We start from the raw sequence: 21,551 nt of genomic DNA, 5'->3' as shown, positions 1-21,551 counted from the left end.
GCAACACAAATAATGAAAGGCTGAAACTGCTCATATTTAAAGAAATCCCATCCACCACCATGGCAGTCGTAGAACTTGATACCAGCTCTCTAAATATGTCACTAGGTCACTGTATTTCAGCACACTTAAAAATCCTGGATTAGCAACTCATGGAACTGATGTAAAAATACATGCAATAGATATTAACTTGAATTGAAAATGATTTCTAAACAGCTCTCAAATATCTGACCATATTTCCTAGTTTAAATTTTCATTACTGATTTTTCACTCCTGAATACCCATTGTACTCTGTCCTACTGAGTTTGGTAACTCATGACCTTGTTGTACCACAAAAGTGGTACAACATACTTTGCCTTTCAGCTTTTAGTGTCTGACCTTTTATGAACTGATTAGTGTAGTTAGCAACTTATTTCATATTTCAGTTTACAAAAGTAGCACAAGTCACAGTGGCAAAACTTAAGAAATTATTTCAGTAAATGCCAAAGTTTAGACAGTTCTGCCTAAAGTTTAGCCTGAGTCCTAGAAACTGGATGGGAACTGTCACACTGTTCCTCTTCTGGCATATTTCATTCTCTCCAATTCTCACCATTTTTCTCACTTCAGTTCAAATTTGGCTACAAATTACCCTTGTGTATTCCCCACATGAGAATTTAGAACAACAGGCAGCAATTGAGTTACTTCTGTTGTCATTTGGTTAGCTCAGGACTCTGCAAAGCTTGAACACAAACACTTGGCTCACTCCTGCTGACCTGAGGGGGGCATTTCCAGGGCACCCAGGGCTGTTCCTGCCCAGCAGCTCAAGGGTCCTTCCAAGCCCTCCTTAAAAATCATCAGGACTTAAAGTTGCAAAGAAAATAGGGACATCTTTAAGTACAGGCACCTCTAATTCTACTCACTTCAACAAAGCAGTGGTTTGCCCATAAAATTCAGCTTGTCCCTCACATCTTGTCACACCCTAACGTGTGTTCCATTGGATATTATGTCTACTTGCAAAAAAAAAATCCCTGTATAAATTATTTTTATGGCATCCTGAGTTTCTAATGTTTATTTTGTCAACTGCATGACTTCATATTCAAAGGATAGAACACAGCACAAAAGTTTGGGAACTTTTGTGAAAATAAATTGACTTTTTTTTTGTTTGTTTTTGTGGCTACACTTCTGCAATTCCATTGAAGTGTAACTGGTGCAAGTCCAACAGGAAAAAAGGCAGTTACTCCTCTGAGGAATTCATGTCCCTTAATAGTCAACACTTCTCTTTTTTATTTACTCTAAATCAGTTTTGATGGTTACATTTACACTCCTAAATGAAAACACCACACACTTGTGCTGCCCAGTGTAAAGTTGAGCTCATTTTCTGCTTTCCTAAAGACAAAGAAAAAATTTACCTACCACTAATTTGGACCATAGACTTATTTTGGCCACTTGCAAAAATGAAATTAAAAGGCTGCATATCTTCAAAACAAGAACTGATACTGCAGAGACAACATGGACACTGTAATTTACTGTCAGTGCTGTGCCTTTATGTTACTACTTTACAGAAAGACTTAAAAAACAGGGCTTATTTCCTCATGGCAAACCAAAACTATTCCCAGACAAGCCTTAATAACCATACAAACTCTGAACCAAGCACGTGGCTAATAAATATTCAGTGTAACATTTGTTTCCAGATCCATTTTGATCTAATGGTATCTTCTGAATAGCACTCTGCAGCAAACAGATATTTTCTGCATTTTTACTGAATATAGTCTTTCTCCTTCACTTTTAAAGTAAGTAGACCCTAAACTCAACTAACCCAACTCAGATGGCCTTCTTTATGCACCTTGTAAAAGTATTTGTTTCCTTGGATATTTATGAATAAGCTGTTCCATGGACTGCATGCCATAATTAGTTTTAAAAACCTTTAAAAACCTTTTAAAAATCTATAAAGCCTATAAAGGTTTTAAAAAGCTTTTATATTTGACCTGCCATAAAATATCCCATATGAGCTATTTCAAGATGAATGGTCAAGCAGTTGGATTTCTGTCTGAGCATAAATCTGGCCAAACTTCCCACAATGGATGGCACAAAGATTTTTTGGGTTTTGTATCAGTAAATATGACAAGAAAAGCTTTACAAAATCCCTTTTGGAGTGAATCTCTGTTTTCCCTCAGATTCAGCACTGATAAAATAATGAAAACTATTAACTACAATGCAACAATATGAATATGTTATTTTCCTATCAAGATTTTTACAGTAGTGACCTTGATGTATTCTCAACAGCAGATTATTTTTACAACATTTTATTTTTACTCCTTGAAACTGTTGGATGTGTCATGTGAAAGGTTAGAGAAGAAATACAGCCTGGTACAAATTTAATTTGGAAATGACTCACATGACTTATGATCCAAGTGAGGGGAAAAAACAGAGAAGGGAGACTGTCCAGGTGAAGGGTGGAAAAAACTCACCTTCAATATTGCTGGCTTTTTCTCAGCTTTCCAGATAAGTTTTAATTAAATTGTCCAACAGCTGAAAAAGCCAGGTTTCTTTTCATGACAGAGAACATAGGAGGTGGGAATGTAGTGAAATAAAAGGAACTAATTACTGAGGGAAAGGCTGTATATATGACTCAGCTAGCAGTGAGTTCAAAAAGCCTTACAGCATTTTGTATAGTTTTTAATCAGTCTGAGATGAATGTTTCTGTTTCAAAAAGTGTTTCATTAAAGCAGCTCCATTTTTACACAAAAGAATGGCATCTTTGTTTATTTACCTTTTATTGCCCTCTAAGGACTCAGCACCAATGATCACCATGGTATGAAAGAAGCAAAAGAAAAAGCACAGCCCCACCTCTGGCACACTGGGCTGAACACCCAATTCTCTGGGATTTGGAGTTTTCCCCTGTTTCCCCCACCCTCCACCCCAACTGGTTTGCACTGGGTGGGGAGTGGGACAGCTCTAGGTTTCAATGTGGAGAATAAGAAGGAAAGGAAGGAACACAAGAGGAACCACCAGACATTATTTTCAACCAAATACTGTAAAAGTAAATGCAAATAAGGCCAGCTATTAATAAACAGTGTTAAAAAACCCCAAAAAACAAAATTTTAACAGCACCATATGATTTCATCAGCTAGAAGACTGCTACTCAGGTCATTTTACACCCCATTCTAGAAAACTGAATAAAATGTTATCTTGTGTCCTGTTGCCCCATTATGCTTCAAGCCACAAAGTTCCAAATGATTTCTTCAGAAGGAAAAAAATCAAGGAATGAGCTTCAGTCATCACAGTCAGTTATTTCAGCACCTCTAAATCATGTATGACAATGCAGTACCAAAGTGCAGTCATTTTCTCCTGATTAACATTCATAATTTAGAAATAAGTAAAAAATTACTCAGCAGAGGAGAATATTAACACTCAAAAGTTGAAACAAAAGACAACAGAATTTTAATGAGTAATGTGGAGGGATAGAAGGGGGAGAAAGCACTGAAACATTTCTTACACTCTTAGGCAGAATATGCCTTAAGACACTTTCTTGTTTGTGTTCTGTGACTAAATGTGAATTCAATCAGTGGTTCAAGACACAGCTTGAAACTGAACTCCTTAGACCTTCTACAGGGTCATACTGTGTAAAAATTAAAAATTAGCACATCAATTCTTGTCCCCAAATAACAGGATATTTTCTTTGGTTCTGTGTATTGCAATTTAGCAATGCATTAAACAGACCTGCTTTAAAATAACAAAAAAAAAAAAATCAAAAATCATAGAATCACAGAATATCTCAAGCTAGAAAGGACCCATAAGTATCACTGAGCCCAGGTCCCAGCTCCTGAAGGAGTCCCTGATACTAAACCAGGACTAAGAGCATAATCCATCTGCTCCCTGAACTCTGTCAGGCTTGGTGCCATGACCACTGCCCTGGGGAGCCTGAATAATAGCAGATAAAATAATGAAGAAAAAACAATAAACTGCATGCAGGAAATGATAAACCAGCTTTAATCTTGGCCATTCTCAGGAGAATGGAGATACAAAACTTATTACTGATTAAAAAAAGCATCTTGCAGATGATGAGATGTGGTTCTGCTTCATGGCCTCTTATAAATGAAGCCTCAGGGCAAAACACTTCCTTTGCATCAAAAAACTACAAATTTCACAAAGTTGTGTATTTTCCTGAAAAACCCATCAACAAAACCTCCTTCCACTCTGAAAAGATCTGACTGTGTGGAACAATATTTAGATCTTCCCCAGCAGATCAGAACCATGGTCTCTTGTAGCTACAAAATTTCTGTGTAGCTTTCCATTTCCTGAGCACAGAACTGTGGTGACAGCTCTTTGCAGAAGTGTGACACAGGACAAAAGGAAACACCTGCAAGTCAAAAGCAGGAAAACCAGAGAGAGGAAACCAGAGAGAACTGGGAAAGCAGCATGAAGAGCCATCCTGCCACCCTGGCAGCACATCCAACCATACAGCATGGCACCAACACTGTTTATCACCAAAAGATGAGAGAGATGTGGCAAAAAGATGACTTCAGAGAAAAACTGAGCCAGGTGCTGCTCTTAGATGCCACCTATGATAATAAAATGCTAGCTAGGGTCTCAAGACAGACAACAATTACAGCCTGGGACTTTACACAGGCAGGTTGAGATTTGTAGCAAGTCTGTGCAATTGTCACAGCTGTGTGACATTCTGAAAGGATTCAGTTCTAGGGAGATCTGATGCTCCTCTGCTAGTCTAGTCAATCAGCAAGTAGCCTCCCTCCAGCTTCCATTCATGCTGAAAAGATTTCCTCCAGAAAAATCAACTCAGGAAAAAAAAAATCTCTTTAGAAATCATGAGAAAAGTAAAAAAAAAAAAAAAAGTCTGCATCATAAAACAGGTCACAAGTAAAGGTCACAACTCTTATTTTTATGAACACATCTGCAAGGGACTGGGGATGTCAGCTCAGGTACTTGAGGATCACCTGGCACAAATACCCTGATTTAAGATGAGGTCAAAAGTTGTACACTGGCAGGCACACAGCCTTGTGCACCATCTACAAAGATAACAAACATTTGGTACATACCACAAAGGACTAGGCTGAAAATGCAGTTTTTATAAGCATTTAGTCTCTTAAAGATCTGGAGGTGGTGAGCTGAAAAATTCACTACTTTCACACCTGAAAATTTTCAGTTAGCCCCTACAGTGCTTTCAAGTGGTCACCCAGTAGCATCCCTCTGAAAGCTTCCAAAATTACTTTTAAAATAGACAGTAAATGGGAGAAATTAATTGTGTGTTTGCAGTCCCTGCTTTCCAGTGACATCTACAGAGACATGAAGTAAATTTAGCATTGATATTTGCACATACCATTTCCTTGTGATTTGGGTAGAAGGTCTGCTCAATTAAAGGGAACTTCTCTGGACCCAAAGTTTTGTAGACAGACACCAGCTGGGCAAACTGTAAAATAAAGCAAAACAAAAAGGTTAAGAGGGAAATTACATTCTATTAAAATGATTTCACACTTTCATCTTGTCTTCTGTGTGTCAGAAACTCAGCAGGAGAGTTTTCCTCCAAGAGGCATGAATATACATGTAAGAAGAAATAATGGAATATTGGTTTTTAAATGCCTCAGAGTTTGCATATTTTAAGCTGACTTTCTGATAATAAAATAATGATGGTTTTGCATTTTCTGTCATTGTTAATCAGAGATGAGACATTTCATATTAATTTATGCAATTTTTGCAAAACTGGAAACTAGAGAAAAGCAAGTGTTCCATATGTAACAAGGTAGAGGAAGAAGAAACAAGAGAACATGAATTTCCTAGGCTGTAGCCACGTGGCCCTTCTTCCACAATCAACAAAGATGCTGCTAATTTTAAGCAACTACATATTAGTGGCATTTCTATCACTATTTTCTTTCTGGGCCCTTTCTCTGGCATATCCAGCCTACCTATAAGCTGGACTTCAGTATCTTGGCAGAGAAAGCAAACCAACATTGAAATCTAAGACAAAGAATTCTTTATTAAATAAAAATGTATCTGGGGGCTGTTCTTTAGTGAACAGATCAACTCTTCTCTTGTAACTGTTCAAAAACCTAAATGACTCTTGAAATCACAGCACAGCCAATGAGGTTTCCAGGGAGCAAGATGCCTTTGGCAGTCAGAAGACCACTATTGTTCCAGGATTCCAAAGCTCTGGCTTGTAGATGCCTGTGATGTGTTCACTTGTCATGATGCCAACATGAGACATAAACAACTTAGCACAACAGTTTGAATAGTGGGATTTGCTGGTTACAAATGGGGGAAAAAAGCCAAGAACAATGGAACTCTGTCCATAATGCAGTTTGATCAAATACCTACCCTGTTAATGAGATTTAGGGTGCAGGGAGAGGAAAAATTGCTTAAAGGGGGAGAAAAAAGCAAAAAAACCAAAACTTTGCATAGCATTTCCATTTCCAGCTGGCATAAAGAACTTGTTTAATTTCGTGGTGTTTACTTAGGTTTGGTAAAACATGCATTTAAATTTTGAAGTCCAGTGGAAAATACCTTAATGATGAGTGGTCCATCCAAAAGCTTAAGAAATTCTGCTTGGATAGTGCTGCACTAAACAGACCCCAGGGAAAGGAAAGAATATCACAGCTACCAAAATAAGGTGGTTTGTAAGCAAACACTGCTTATTAAATACAGTCCCTTTTTACCAAACAATTGTTTTGTTTAAAGAAATCTATTTACCAGCCTTTAACTTAAAAACTTAAAAAAAATCATAGGATTGTATTTCCTTTGATTCTTCCCTTATTTTCTTTTCCATATTCAAATGGAAGCAAGCTAAAGACAGTGAGAAACTGACACTTGTAGGGTCTGTGGTGTGCACTCAAGGTAAAAAAACTATAATTCAGATTAAGGCTAGCAACTGTTTATTTAAAATACATCAAGCAGAGATAATGCACAGGTACCACTCCAAAGTACCCTCTAATCTAGTGATAAAGCTATGAAACAGCATCTAGAAAATGTAGGCTTGAATTTCCTGAGGCAGAGGAAAGAAAACTCTAATTTCCCACAGCCAGGGGGACTGATTTCCCCTTTGCCAGTGCTTCTCCTGTGTCTCTACAATTTCAGAAATCTCTTGTCAACCTTCCCCCCCCAAAAAAACCCGATGTATTGAACCCAAATTCACACAAAATGTTGGCATTCTAATTGCACATCCTTAAGCTGCCATAAATATTTCTTATTTTCCCTGATTCCTACTGGGCAACTTATGCCAAAGATTTTTTTTTTTTCCTGTTTTAATCAACTTCAATTCTTTTGTAAGCATAATCTGGACTATAATTTTTTTATATTTTCCTTCTGAGAAGCTGAAATAAACAAATGTCAGTCACACATACTGAAGCAAAAAGACCACTTCTGAAAATCTTGGTGTATCTGGGCACTTTGGGAGCCCTGCAGAGCTTACAAGGAGGCTGAATACAGAACACCACCTTGCCTGGTTTTCTATCCAAACCTGGTTTTAGAGGTCTGCTGGAAACTACACTGAAAACCTTGCTTTCACTAAAAAAGGAAACCATATTAATGCTTTGCCTTGATTATAGTTTTAAAAAGTTTTGTTTGACTGGTCTGGCTAATATGACCTTAAATTACACATTTAAATCACAGTAAAGTTTCTCAACTTCTTCCCTGGGCAAGAGCATTAGCTTTTAAGATGAAAAACTACTGAATCATTATCTAATCCAATGCTGAAATCTTTCAGATATGGGATGTTCATGAAGACTGATGAAGCCACTCAGTATTTAAAAATATAAAAACCTAGAGAGATTTTTACAAATATCTAAAAAAAAGAAACTCAGGGAGCTTAGTATTTCAGCAGGAGCCTTTTCAACTTCTTCAAAAAAAGTAGAGTAGAAAAAACTTTTTAGCTTTTATTAAAGCTCGCTGAATATTTTCTCATTTTCAAATTTTGCATTTTATTTTCAGCTCAAAGAGAGAGATTCTCAGGAATATATATTTCTACTTTTCAGATTAGTTTTTAAATGGGTGATATTCAGATTTTTAACATTCTTTTTAAAGTCAGCTCTTCTCTTTTCTGCTAGGGGATTACATGCTTTCACATCTAGCCCTATAGATTGTCCCCCCACAAAAGAACAGGAGAGCATCAGCTGTACTTTTCCTCTTCTCTGACAAAGTATGGCACAGATAAGAAGAAATATTTTGCCAAAAAAGACACTGCTGCCCTTTGATTTTATATAAAAGCTTTAAGGGGTTTCATTGCACTAAGAATGGAACACTACAGATTTGGCTTCATAGACTGCACTGTAACCAAGCAGCATAAAGTTACAAAAAATCACTTTGCTGACTTCATCAAGATTTGGCTGATGACTTTGCTTACACTCTCAATCAGTTCAAATGTGCTTAATTACACACATGTCATTCCTGAAAGGGTCAGATGTTCTCATAAAGAAACTGCACAAAGTTTGGCACCCAAGGTCACGAGATATGATATGGAAATTAATGAGATATGATACAGAAATTAATTACTCCAGATGGTGTTTTGTGCTGCCATGAATTCCAGCAAGTTGCAAACCTCTCTCACCAGGCTGAAGGATATAAATCATTGGTCATTCCAATGCAGAACTCCCTGGTATGTTGAATAAGATTTTCCTGCAACAAACTACCTCCCATTTGCTTGCACAGCTGATTCCTACTGGAATGAAATGAAAGGAAATGAAAGGAATCCATGAGCTGGGTCCTACAAAACCTTTCCTATCAGAGCTTTTCCATTGTTGTATTTGCTCTCTGTGTTCTTCACAAGGTTAAGCTTGATTCTACTGACAATGGAAGAACTCCAACTGGCAGCCTAATATTTCATGGTAACCACTAGAATGATCACAAAATTCAGACAGCAGCAGGAAATTTTAAGCTAAAATGTCCATTTTTAGACAAAACTGTGTCTGGTCATTCCAGAATAACATGATTGGTTTTGTAAGAGTAAAAGATGGTTCAAAAGCACAGGCTGGGTGCCATTAGCATCAACCTAGCAGGGGGCAACCATGAGAGGCAAACACTGCAGACCCTTCAGAGGGAGAAGTGATGAAGTACTTGTGTGGAAGGGGCTGGGAGGGTGCATTGGACACACTCAATTTAATTTAAGCAAGAATTTTCACCATTCCTGTATTTTTAAAAATCTCTGGATTTCTCTTTGTGGATTTTGTTGGGGTTTTTTTAATTACTATTACCTGGGAAATAGCTGCATCACTTTTTGTGCTCTTTATAATATTTTTTTCTTTGTTGTGATTGGCCTATATTTCTTCTATTGTCCTTTAATAAACATGAAATACTTTTCCAGAAGGCTGAGTACACACACACAAACATTTGATTTGGTATTTTGTACCTAACAGGAGAATCAAGAGGGACTGACTGCTGACTGTAGCCTCCATTCCTCTGTTAGCTCCTGCTGACAGACAACTTAATGGAAGGATTCAAACTCTGAAAGTCAATGCAAAGCCTGACATGGCAAGTGAACAATGGCACATCACCTACAGATCAGTTTGGGCACATCCAGAGAATGCAGAATAGAAGGGAACTGACAGAAGAACTTGATGTTCCTCCAGCAGCCTTCCATGATGACAACACAAAGCCAGAGACAACACAGTGGGACTGGATGGGAAGGTAACTGACATGAACCCTGCCTCCTGTTTAAGTGGTATTTTTGTAACACAGGGGGTGGGTTCCTAACCCTCTTGCAGCCCCAGTCTTACACAAGAACCTGGGGCTGGTCTCAGCCTCACCAAGCTGAGCTGCAAACCCTCACTTCATTTTTTATTCAAGTCCTGCTGCTCAACCCATCACCCTGGGACTGGCACCAGCTCTTCCTTCCACCTCTGACTGCAGTTGGTTTCTCTTCACCTTCTTTATCTCCAGCTGCATCCCTACACTCCAGGGTGTTTGTCAGCATCTACTGAGATGGAGCTCCTCAGCCTGTGTGGATTGTGCTGCCCCTTCCCAAAACCACCAGGGTGTCTCTGCTCCATGCTACCCAAAATGTCCAAAGATTTGGACATTTCCTCTCCTACAGCAGGAATATGGCAGCCTGAGCTGCCTCTGACAGGCACACCTCTCCAATCCCTGCTGGAATATTTTCACATCAGAATTACATCTGATTAGACATACAAAGCATTAAGAATTTCTACAGGTTGAAGATAAGAAAAAAAAGCCTTAAATAAAAACCTTGGAAAAACTTGGAAGCACCACACTCAGAGCTCTTGCTTACAAATCACCAGAATGCATCCATGAGAAGAAAAGATTTTCTGCAACAGTTAGCAAAGCAGGATTTAAAAAAACAAACTGACCAACCAACCAACCAACCAAAAAAGTAGGAGGATCACAGTCAGAGATAAACACTTTCCCTCTTGGCTTGCAAAGCTGGGTAGAGAATGAGAAGCACCTTGGCTAATGAAAGTGGTGGTGACAAAGTGTGTAAGCAGTGAGGAAAGTGAGACTTAAGGAAGACACATGGATTAGACTGAAGGAACAATGAGGAGGACAACAGGCAGCAAACAGATCAAGACATGTTTGTTAGAAAAGAATTAGTGAAAATGAATACCCTGAGGCCTAGATCAAGAAGCCTCCTGGAACTTGTTATTTCAGAATTAAAAGAGAAGTAACTGAATCATTCCAATAAAAGCTCTGAGGGCTCTTTCTTGGGTGCACTTGGCAGCAATGAGAATTTTATGCAGTTTATTCCACTAGGGAGGGAACATCAGGTTCATGTCCTCTTCAAGGAAACCTTTGTGCACCTGTTTATTTTACTGGGATTTGGGCTTGTGTTTCATGGCTTCTCAAAAGGGTTTGGGGCTCATTACAAGAAAGAGAGATTTTATTGTTTTGTAGGGTTTTTTTAGGGATACAAAGATCCTGAGACTTTCAAGTTAAAATAGTAACTTTTTAAAGAATACTGGATTCAATGAAACTTCACAGTAAGGGAGAAAAATCAATCTTATTGCAAACTTTTTTCTGCAGATACAGCCTTTCCACATTCCATTTTAAGGAGTCTTGTAGGTAATGAAATTTTATGCAGGTGTTGAGATGTGTCTGTGTGAAGTAATCTTCAGAAACAAAGCACTATTTATGTACTTACTCACTGAATTAGGAAGTTAATCCCATTTTAAAGCTAAACTTACAGTTAAAACACATTTCTCCTTTTCTTTCTCTTGAATTTTCCTGGATGGGTTGATAAATTCCTTTTCTAGAGAGAGGATTCTAGCTCCCAGATTCTCCTCATCACTGAGTCTCTATGGTCACATATAAGTACAGCAGATACAACCTCTCCATAGATTTTGGCTGGAAAAAAATTACCTTCTTATGTACTTTAGTGATGAATATAACACACAGATTTCCTTTTTTAATTAAATATTAAAAAAACTGCAAGAAATCAAGCTTACTTTCCACAGTCTGGCCTTCAGTTATTGATCCCATACTTAAGTACAAGAGAGTGCTTTTCAGTTTCAATATTGTAGCAAGAAATGCAGATAACACAAAGCACACAGACCTGGGCTTTACAGTCCTGGCTTTCAGATGGATCTCACAGCCTTTATTTAAATATAGTTTGTTTCAGTAGAAACTAAAAAATGGTTAAAAATCTATTGAAATTTTCTGCCACCAGAAATGTTCAATGCCACAGAGGTCTTTAATGGATGTCAAGAGCTCCCACTGCTGCTCTTTAGTGTGGAGAAGAACAGGGCAAAGGGACAAAAACCTAGCACAAAATTCAAGAATGCAGTAACAAAATCTGAGCCTCCTTTTGCATTGAATTGGTCTCATGGCAGTAAATGCTGATCAAAGAAAAAAAATAGATATATTCTGTTCATGGATAAAGTACATGCTAGTTCAAGGAAAGATTGATGAATACAGAGCTGTAAGAATCACTTGCTGTATGGAAAGAAAAAAATCCTTACCCCACTGAAGTATGTTAATTATTTAAGAGTCTCTGCTTTTTTCAGGAAATTTCAAGTGAGAGTTTTAGGAAAGCAAAATGTATTTTAGGAAAGCAAAATGTTTAGCAAGACTGTAATATTCCTGTTCTGTTGCAAGAACAGGATACAAAGAGGTTACAAGAACCTCTACAAGGTCTATAAAGAGGTGTAAAGAAGAAAACACACAGTGAGGTTTAATGCATTTAGATTTTTTGTTATGCATTTAAAAATGATTTATGAGCTTTGCTCTAATTTAATGTTCCAGATTACTAGGACATTGTCTTTTGACCAAAAAGCTTCAAATGTTTCCACCTTCCTTCTGACACAGTTCTGTGAATTTGCTTTCAGCTCTCGCACTACAAATCCATCACTGTGTTTTGCTTTAAGTGGCAGGCTCAGCAAAGAGGCCAAAAATCTTCATTGGCTGACAGAGAATTAAACTGCAGGGTTTTATGCTTAAGAAGGTTCTGCTCAGATCAGAGCTGGGAGAATAGCACATGTGGACACTTAATTCCCTATAGATATCCATGTGTCTGCCTTCACTATGTCTTTACATCCAACTCCCTTCGATGAATAAAAGTCACAATTCTGGTTTTAGAGAGACCTCTGCCATTCATGTAAATATTTGCAAAGAGAAAAGTTGAATTTGTTCATAGGTTCCTAATGCATAAAGGTAGGAAAAGGCCACTAAACAACCTGTTTGGGTGGGCTCTGCCTGCCCAGCACTCCTGCCATCACCAATCAAGGTCAATCTTGCCAGAAATAAAAAGGAATTTCAGTGTTGACTCCAGGTTTCATCTAAGGAAATACACAGAACCAGGGCCACTGACTAAACTACAGGCCTAAACATTTCTAAGATTTATAATGTTAACAGAGATTAAATCTGAATGTCCCTAAATGACTTCCCTATCTGAGTTGAAGCCAGATTGCAGGTATGTAATTCTTTTGCCTTGACCTTCAACAAAATCCTCTCTGGCACCTGAGGAAGGGCAATACCCAGCCTAATCCCAGCCTGAGGTTCAGCATTATTGTGAAAATCTTTGGCTGTAAGTACAGAATTTTCTTATAGTGCCACAAATATAGTAAGTATAGTGTGATAAATAAGTTAAGAAATGAGTAATTTCTTTCTCTAAACTAGACATGGAATAGTGTTGAAAGGTCTCAGAGATTTATGAGTAAATAGGCTTGCAAAAGACTTTTCCTCTTGGGCAGATTCATTTTATTTGTTATTCATTCTCCAGAAGAGCCTTTGACACAATATTGAAACTCATTTGTGTGGTTGTGTCTGCCCATTAGCATAGCTTCAATAACCCTTGTCAACAGGGAGCTGGCATGGCCAGAGCTCATTTCTTTTCTATGGTCCTCCCTGCAGAGTGCCTACAAGTTTCCTGCCAGTGCCCCCATCTGTTGCTCAAGATTTTTCAAGTATAGCTGGAACAGGGAAAAACACAAAAGTGCAACTTCTGACAGCACCACATGGAGGAGGAGAAAGTGACACGGGGAGGGGGAAGAGCATTGCAGCACCATCTGAAAGCAACCAAGAGCAGCTAAAAAGACTTCTGAAGAAAACCAGGTGAGAACAGAGAAGCAGAATGTTCAGTAAAAGCAGAAAGGTGGAGGCAGATAAGTAGAGGAGTAAGGTAAGTAGAGGATCATCTGCAAAAGAAATGCAAAGAAAAATAAAACACATGGAGGCATGGAATTACGTAAGCTTGGCAAAAGGAATAAAAAAGAGAAATGTCAACAAACTTGCAAAAAAGTATTTGGCTGGCTGTTCCCAAACTGCAGGAAAAGAAACAAACAAGATCTGTGGTGAGATTACCAGAATACTGAGTTTGACAAGGAAAAGCAGCAACCAGCCTTCCCTCAGAATGACTGCAGATGAGCAAAGAAATGAATTTTGGCATAACAAAGTGTTCTATGGCACTTCTCTTCCATTTAAACCCTTCATAACAACAAATTCCCCCAGTGAAGCTGATAAGGTCCCTTTGGAAGATGTTTCAGTACCAGATGGGTTCACATCTGTGTGTAAAAAAATGGCAGGACCTTTCAGCTGTTTTATACAGAATTGTCTGTCACAGAATCACAGAATCACAGAATCATCTGGGTTGGAAAAGACCTCTGAGATCATCAAGTCCAACCCTTAATCCACTGCCACTGTGGTTCCCAGACCACGGCACTGAGTGCCACATCAGTCTAGTCTTAAAAACCTCCAGGGAGATTCCACCACCCATTCCAATGCCTGATCACCCTCTTTATAAAGATTTTTTTCCCTAATATCTAACCTAAACCTCCCCTGGTAGAGCTTAACTCCATGCCCTCCTGTTTTACTGGCAGTTGCCTGGGAGAAGGGACCAACCCCCCCCTGGCTCCAACCTCCTTTCAGGGAGTTGTAGAGAGTGATGAGGTCTCCCCCCTGTCCTCTGGGTCTCCATTCCTCTCTGCCAGCCTTTGACCAGAAGACAGCTTCAATGGGGTTTTTTTTTTCCCCTGTATTTCCCACATTACTGATGTAGCAGTTTGCCAGCTTCCCCAGCCACCCCAGGGCTCTTCACTACATCCCCTCCACCATCACATCAAGGCAGCCTTAAAGGCTAAATGCAGGTTGTTCCACCAGCATGGCAACAGCTCACTGAGGCCTGAGAGCCCACAAATGGTCTTTGGAGGTCCACCATGATGTTGTAGGTTGTAAAAGTGCAAGAAATCTATCAGGAGACCCTTGAAGCCAGCCACTGTTCTGTTGTATCCCAGGGCAAGGTAACAAGTGAAGAGATTTGCAGTCAGCTACAGATGCTGCTGCTTTTCCTCTGCAGTAAAGGAACCAGAACTTCTGTCATGGAATCTGGACTGGTTTAATGAGAATTTTCCTCCTCCTCAGTCAGAGACACTTGGTCAAGGCTGTAACCTCTGCAGATTTGAAATGTTCATCACCATCTGAGCCCAGAAGCAGCAACCCAGCTGCTCTAACTCATGTCCTCAGTACATCACAGCCTGTGCTCAGCTGTGTTCACCTTCCTGTCCCTACAGATCAGTCCCAGGACCTGCCTGATCCCCCTCAGGGGCCATCAGCTGCACAGGCACCAACACTGCACCCCAATCTCCCAGATTTTGAAGCTAAACTCAAGAGTTCAACTGATGGAGACACTTGAGCATGCAAATCTCACATAAATCTTAATAGAAAGTATGCAAAAAAAAAAAAAAAAGACAGGCAGGACAGAAGAAATCTTTAAAAATTCAACTCTATACACTTTGAAAGTTGTTTTTTAAAAAAAATCTTCCCCCAATCTAGTTCCTAAGCATGAGACTATAGCTATTACTGTAAGCTGTCATTGTCATCACCCTTTCCAGTTGATTCCAGCTTACACAATTACTCACCTTGCCTACTTACATTGTGCACTATCAAAGGGATTACATACAGTCTCATCCCTCTCATTCCTTGAATGATATTTTCTAAAGGATAACAGGGATAATAAACTATCTAGATTGTTAGTTTAAATAATCTCAAATCACAACTGTGTGTAATTATTCCTTGGGGTTTTTTTCTTCTCTTTACTACTGTCAAACTTTCACAAATGCTTTACAACAGGTTCTACACAGCATTAGACACAAGACTGGAAGCTGCCCCATGAATCCAATGAGGAAAGTACAGTTTTGCTTCACCTTAGCTTGATGCAACTGTAAAGTAAACTTGGTAACATTTTTCTCTAATTTCAGTGGGATGAGTCACACACAAGAATGCTTCTTTGCCACATGACATTGCAATGAAACATTCCAGTGTGCTAAGATGTATGAACCTTAAAACCATTTCTGCACAGCTGTGCATGCACTCAGAAGCTAAGAAGTCAGACTTTATTTAACAACTCATGCTTTCTCCCTAGGTAAGATGCTTTCTGACATTTAAGTGAAATCCACCTTAGGCCAGGATGATGAATTTTCATGAGGAAGGTGGTAAGCACTATCACAGAAGTGAAATAACAGGAGTATTGTAACCATCCCACATCATTACCATATGCAAACATCTTGCCACACACATTCATTTCAATATTTTCTTTGCCACAGTTGCTAGGACCCTAAATTTTCACTTTGAACTTTTGACATGCCTTGGAAGGAACTCTGCCTGCCCTGACACCAGAAAACACAAACTTTGAGACGTGTTTCCAGAAATGTTTTTAGTATGTTCCTGGCAACCTCCCCACCACACTCCCCATCTTTCAATAGCCCTCAGATCAAATACAAACTCTGCTGAATGCCTGCTGGCAGAGGCACTGAAACCCATGTGTGTGTGTGCAGACACAGTGTGGGAGTTCTCCTGAAACATCAAGGGCAGGTGCTTCTGCTTGGAAGGCTGTGTGAGGCTGCCCTCAGGTTGAGATGCTGTGCTGGATGTGCTTAAAAAGGGACAGACAGACCTGATACTCTGAAGAGCAGTCATTTCAAAAACAAAGATCTCATGAGTTGGATTCTAGCTCTCATTTTACTCCACAGCCCTTTTCCTGACTCCCAGTCCCAACAATGCTGAACTGCTTCTGATTTTACACTGATCTAAGATCAGTTGCCCCTGACACTCAGAACTATCAGTTCTGCTGTTACAGGAATTTCAGTTCCCTTCTAACTGCAGGGCAGCCAACCCATTCATCAGCACTTAACAGAGATATTCACTTATGGCTTTATCCAGAGTTCTGATTTCTAAACTTTTATAAGGCTTTTGGCCTTGAAATTTTTATAGAAATAGCTTTCATAAAAGTAGCAGGTCAACCATGCTAACAAAGGAATTGTCCAGAAATCATATTTTCCAGGCTGTGAGGAAGGGGTACAACTGATAGAGCTGATAACACCCTTGCTTCCATGACTGCAAAGCTGCCAGGGACACCCATGACTGCTGAATGCCCTTTCTGGGATTCTTTTTTTCTGGGACACCAAAATGTACTTCCTGAAAAGATGGATGTATGTATGAAATAAAATCTACTTTTAATGTCAATATTGAGAATTCAAATGTAAAAAGGATTAGAGTGAATTCTAGTGCTTAAACCATAATGAAAAAAAAAGACAAATTTAAATAAGGAGATGGTCTTAACTGCAAACATCCAATTTCAATTTCACCAAGTGATGAAGCTGGGAATGAGATGGGGCTGGCAGGTAGCCTAATATCTTTAATTAGTGCAGGAAATGTTGAACTGCTTTCTGATCCAGGAGACTGCAAAATGATCCTGCTAATTTTTTTTCTAGTTACAGTTTAACTAAATTTGTATCAGTTCAGCTTCACCATGTGTCCTTTTAACCGTGGGCAAACACTGCTTGACAGGCCTAAAGCACATCTAGGAAGGGCACAGAATGGGCCTGAGTGGGTTTTATGTTAACTGTGAACCCTCCAGGTTGCAGCAGGGATTGCACAGAGGCAGGGAACCAGTCAGGAGAAACCCAACGAGCTAGAAAGTTATGTTAGCAAAAACAACAGTCCCTGCATCCTCTTGCATTGTTGGAATGTTCATGGAAGTGGCTGGATCAAAGGCTCAGTGGCTTTTTACCCTCAGAGTATTTATTCCAGGCATGGGTTAAAACAGGTTTGCAACACTTGCAGTGGTTACCTTTCCTAAAGCTGATAAATACTTCATGGCTGTCTGTACACCTCCTGTTCCCACAAAGAACCTAAGTCAGGATATTCCAAATTAAATGCCCAAATAAGCCCCCCCTTGAGTCTGGATAGAAATTGTTATTGCTTCACAGCTCAGCTTTGTTGTACACAATGAGCTAAAGCATTGAAAAATGCCACAGAGCACAGAAAATGTGATGTATTTTAGTAGGGGATTTAACAACATTTGGTATGTATTCTGAGAAGTTATAATTGCTCTATCAATTATTAACTCCCCACTGCAGTTTACTGCAACATAAAAGTATTATAAAATTAGCTGCAAGAAGCATATGTTAAAATCTGCTGAAAATGTTTTTGGAGGGATGCAAAAAAAGAACCATCTTCAAGGCAACAAATGTCTTACAGGAAAACTGTCCTTTGGTGTGAAAAATACTGACAACTGTTCTTTTGTTACCCAGATATCAGAGGAAAAACTATGGCACTGTGGCTACTTTTAGGAAATGATATTCTTTAAGGTTTCATTAGCTCTTAGGCAGCTGAATACACCTGTTATGGGAACAGTGACAGCACCACTGACAATCATCTTTTGCAGCACCACATTTTAACTTGTTGCTGCTAATGTTTAATCCTCTATGAACCAAAAAGATCACCAAATCCTACCTCCATGACACAGTTTGCAATAAAAAACTCAAGTGGCTTCTACACTGACAAGTGTCAGTGATTCTCCAGTGTACTAAACTACTCCAGGAGTAACTGGAAAAACTTTACTCCTACCCCATATGCACAAGATTATGAAAAGAGCTTTCAAATGAGGAAGCTAAAAGTTTCAGATTTCCTTGCTAAAGCATAGCCCCAAAAATTTCACAGGCATGAGGAAAACACTGGCTAGAAGTCTTTTTAAATTATGTCCAAAACCACAAATATGAAGAATATTCTCAGCTTGCTTTTCCCAGACAAATTGTGAATAAACACACTTTCCTCACTTGAGGAAGTACGTTACCAGTGGATAGGCTTTCTGTTAGTTTCCTCATTTATTATTACTACAAATATTTTTTTCTCCCTCCCCACACTGGCTCTTTGAAAAAAAATGTTTTCAATACTCAGCTCACTTGATATTCCTTCCACTCTTTCTTCTCTGCTCTGCTAAGTCACTTTGCAGTTTTATCCTCAATACTCCTCAAAGGGAACTAAACGAGCGGACGAAGAAACTCCTTAACTGGTTTTACACCACCACAACTTCTGATTCTGTCACTTACCACCCAGGGTTTGTCACAGAAGTTATAGATGGACTCCAGGGAGTTGACACTGGGGATGCCTGCATACTGCATTCCAATGATCAGGTTACGGAAATCTTCATTTTCTGCCATGCTGAAGGAGTGTTGTCGGACCAGGACGAAATCAGGCCTGAAGGACCTAGCAAGAAAGAGACAGGTTGCTCCCCATCAGTGATCAAATTGTTTGTCCTTCAACAACAAAACCTTAAAATCTCTAGGTGATGGATAGAGAAGCACTAAAAGAGCACTCAGAGCAAATGCTGCAAGACAAAGATTATGGGTTCATGAAACTCTGCGTGGTACCGGTTCATATCTGCTGTTCAGAAATCAGCATCCAATCAATAATGTAAGAGAAGTTATCCTGCCTTTCCAGGCTGTTTTCCCTCTTAAAAATAAAATAAATCATAGAGAACAATTCTGAATATGTTCTTGGTCTCTGTGCACCAGCTCCTCAGCAATGACAATCAAAAGCAAAGCAGGCAAATGCCTCAGCCAGAAACCTGAGCTCCTTGGGAACATTTTTGGTTTTTTCCACAACTCTTATCAGACTGTTCTGAAGAAAGTGAGAGGTGAAGCAACTTCACTGCCCACAAAAGGAATCCTGCTATAATTTAAGATAACATCAATTCACCTTTCAGTCGAGGCATTTATCAAAATGAAATTTGAAACTTGCAACTGCATGGTTTTCTCCCCTTTCTCTCTTGCATCTTACATCAGAATTTTCCACTTGCAACTACTGTGGCTTCTTGTCCTACCACCACACACCTCTGAGAACATTCCAACACCATCTCCATAGCACTTGAAGCCTGACATTAAGTTATAAAGAAAAGTTACAGTAAACAAAAGTCATAATGGTCAGAGTCACCAGTACAATTTCCTGCTAAACTTGCCTGCTGAAAGCCTCTCATTCAAATTTCATAGGTGGAAAAAACCCTGACCAGCTTAAAGCTACCCATCTCCTGAAAAAGGCAGAAATGCAGGGTAAATTAAATTAGGGTAGTAAATTAGTGTAACTATTTATATGTTTTCAAGAGTGCAACCTGATTACCACAGTGAAAAATCCTGAGGATTACAAAACCATTCAGAAATCTCACTCCAGTAAAACAAACCAAACCAACTAAAATTCAAGCTAAATATATGCTTAAGCAGTTTGAGATTCCAGCCCAAATGCAGCAGTCAGAACCTATTATCTGGATCAGTTTGCTTTCAAATGCAATGGACAATTTGGCAAAAGCAGCACTGTAAAGACCTGTGGTCAAGAGTCACTAAAATGGCAGTGCAGAGCAACTGGCAGAGAAATGTTTGCCTTTAGCAGGTTGCCCTAAAATATCAGTATCATAGTTCTGAGAATCTGTGATCTCAGTTTCATGGTGGTGTGCCAAGAGTCTGGAACAAGGAAATTCAATTTACTAGCACAGTGTGGGAATACTACTTAGAGGAGTAATGATGCTGGAATCAACACTGCAGACCAGTCAGTGGAAAAAAAGACCACATCCAGCATTGAAAATAGTGCTATGGGGACTGAGCATCATCTCAATGTTTTTAAATAAAAGAACAGAAAGTGTCCTTTAGAATAGTTTTTAATGAAACAATTGGGGGATCTGGGGAACAAACTTCAAAGAAATGAATTACATGTTTTGCTCTGCAAACACTCCTCAAATGGATGGGATACATGTAGCATAATTCTGGTTCTGTAATTATGGCTGTGAAGGTCATGAGAAAAAATCCAGTCCTGGTTCAAATATTTGTAAGATCCAAAATCTCAGCATTAGGCAACACCAGGTATCATTTCTCATGGTTTGATTTTCATTCACAAAAAAATGAAACAATCAGGTGCCTCTTACACAGATTTTTCCTCCTAAACCAAGGCAGCAAAAGTTTGTCTTTTAAATTTCTGTCATTTTATCAGCTGATATTTTGCTCATAAATCTGTGACACTGTGAGGTTGCCCTGGACCCCAAATTAATAACATGGGAGACTTTTAATCTGAGCATTCAACTTTTTAGTTACATGCTCCCAGTCCATATTTCATATGAGTTGATTTAATTTGATTTGAGTTAATTAATTTGATACTAGCTGCAGTTTCCTCCATCTCTGTTGCTAACTGAGACAGAAACAAAGGAACATTCCTCACATTCTACTGCCTGCCCCATACTTAATGCTGGTTTTCAAATGAAGTTTCTTCTTAAGTGAACATATAATATCCTCCTCTGCATTCCATACCACCCCCAGCAGCATATTCCAAGCTGCAGGTAGCACTCAGCCTGAAAATACCTTTTATTTTCAAAAATACATTCTGTACCTCCAGATAATTTGCCAGAGAAAAGGAGAACTGCTGCCCCACCATCTCTGCTTAACTTTTCTCCCACCAGAAATTTATCTGCCACAGGTAGTTCTATTTGGTCAAATAAATTACCCATAAAACTGCCACCACTATAAAATCCTTTGTCATCCCATTATCAGAGTTATTGATGACACAACAGGATGTCTCCATTTCTTAACAGAAGCAGCAGTTTTTAACAAGTTTTCTCATGAATTGCCAAGTACACCTTTGTAGATGCTTTTTGCTGGAGGTTCCCAACTCACATGAGGCACTGACATGTTTTGATGCTAACTTGGCCTCCATATTTTTGTTCAGTTTGGAAAATTCTCTACAGAAAAGCCACTAAGGAGCAGTGATCAAGATTTCCTGCCTCCAAAACTTCTATAATTGGGAAAAAAACCCTCCAACCCTAAAAAAATAAAGTATCCTACTCTTCTAAGGAAATAATCTTGTGG

At 39.0% G+C, this 21,551-nt stretch overlaps 1 protein-coding gene and 1 long non-coding RNA gene across 2 annotated transcripts in view; one reads left to right on the top strand and one right to left on the bottom strand.

The window, feature by feature from the left end:
- Window positions 1-21,551, bottom strand: part of SYN2 (synapsin II) — a 176,402-nt gene that overhangs the window by 87,232 nt on the left and 67,619 nt on the right. Inside the window, exons 4-5 of the mRNA XM_071755454.1 lie at window positions 18,756-18,912; window positions 5,315-5,404 (exon numbers count right to left, since the gene is read on the bottom strand). Coding sequence (XP_071611555.1) covers window positions 5,315-5,404; window positions 18,756-18,912 — 247 coding nt within the window. The remainder of the gene's footprint in view (window positions 1-5,314; window positions 5,405-18,755; window positions 18,913-21,551) is intronic.
- On the top strand, window positions 1,767-2,117 carry LOC139801360 (uncharacterized). Its single transcript, XR_011728171.1, has 2 exons — window positions 1,767-1,887; window positions 1,937-2,117. It is a non-coding gene; the product is annotated as an uncharacterized lncRNA (long non-coding RNA).

The sequence above is a fragment of the Heliangelus exortis genome, chromosome 12 (genome assembly GCF_036169615.1).
Source record: "Heliangelus exortis chromosome 12, bHelExo1.hap1, whole genome shotgun sequence".
Lineage (NCBI taxonomy): Eukaryota > Metazoa > Chordata > Aves > Apodiformes > Trochilidae > Heliangelus > Heliangelus exortis.
This window is presented reverse-complemented; position numbering and strand designations above follow the sequence as displayed.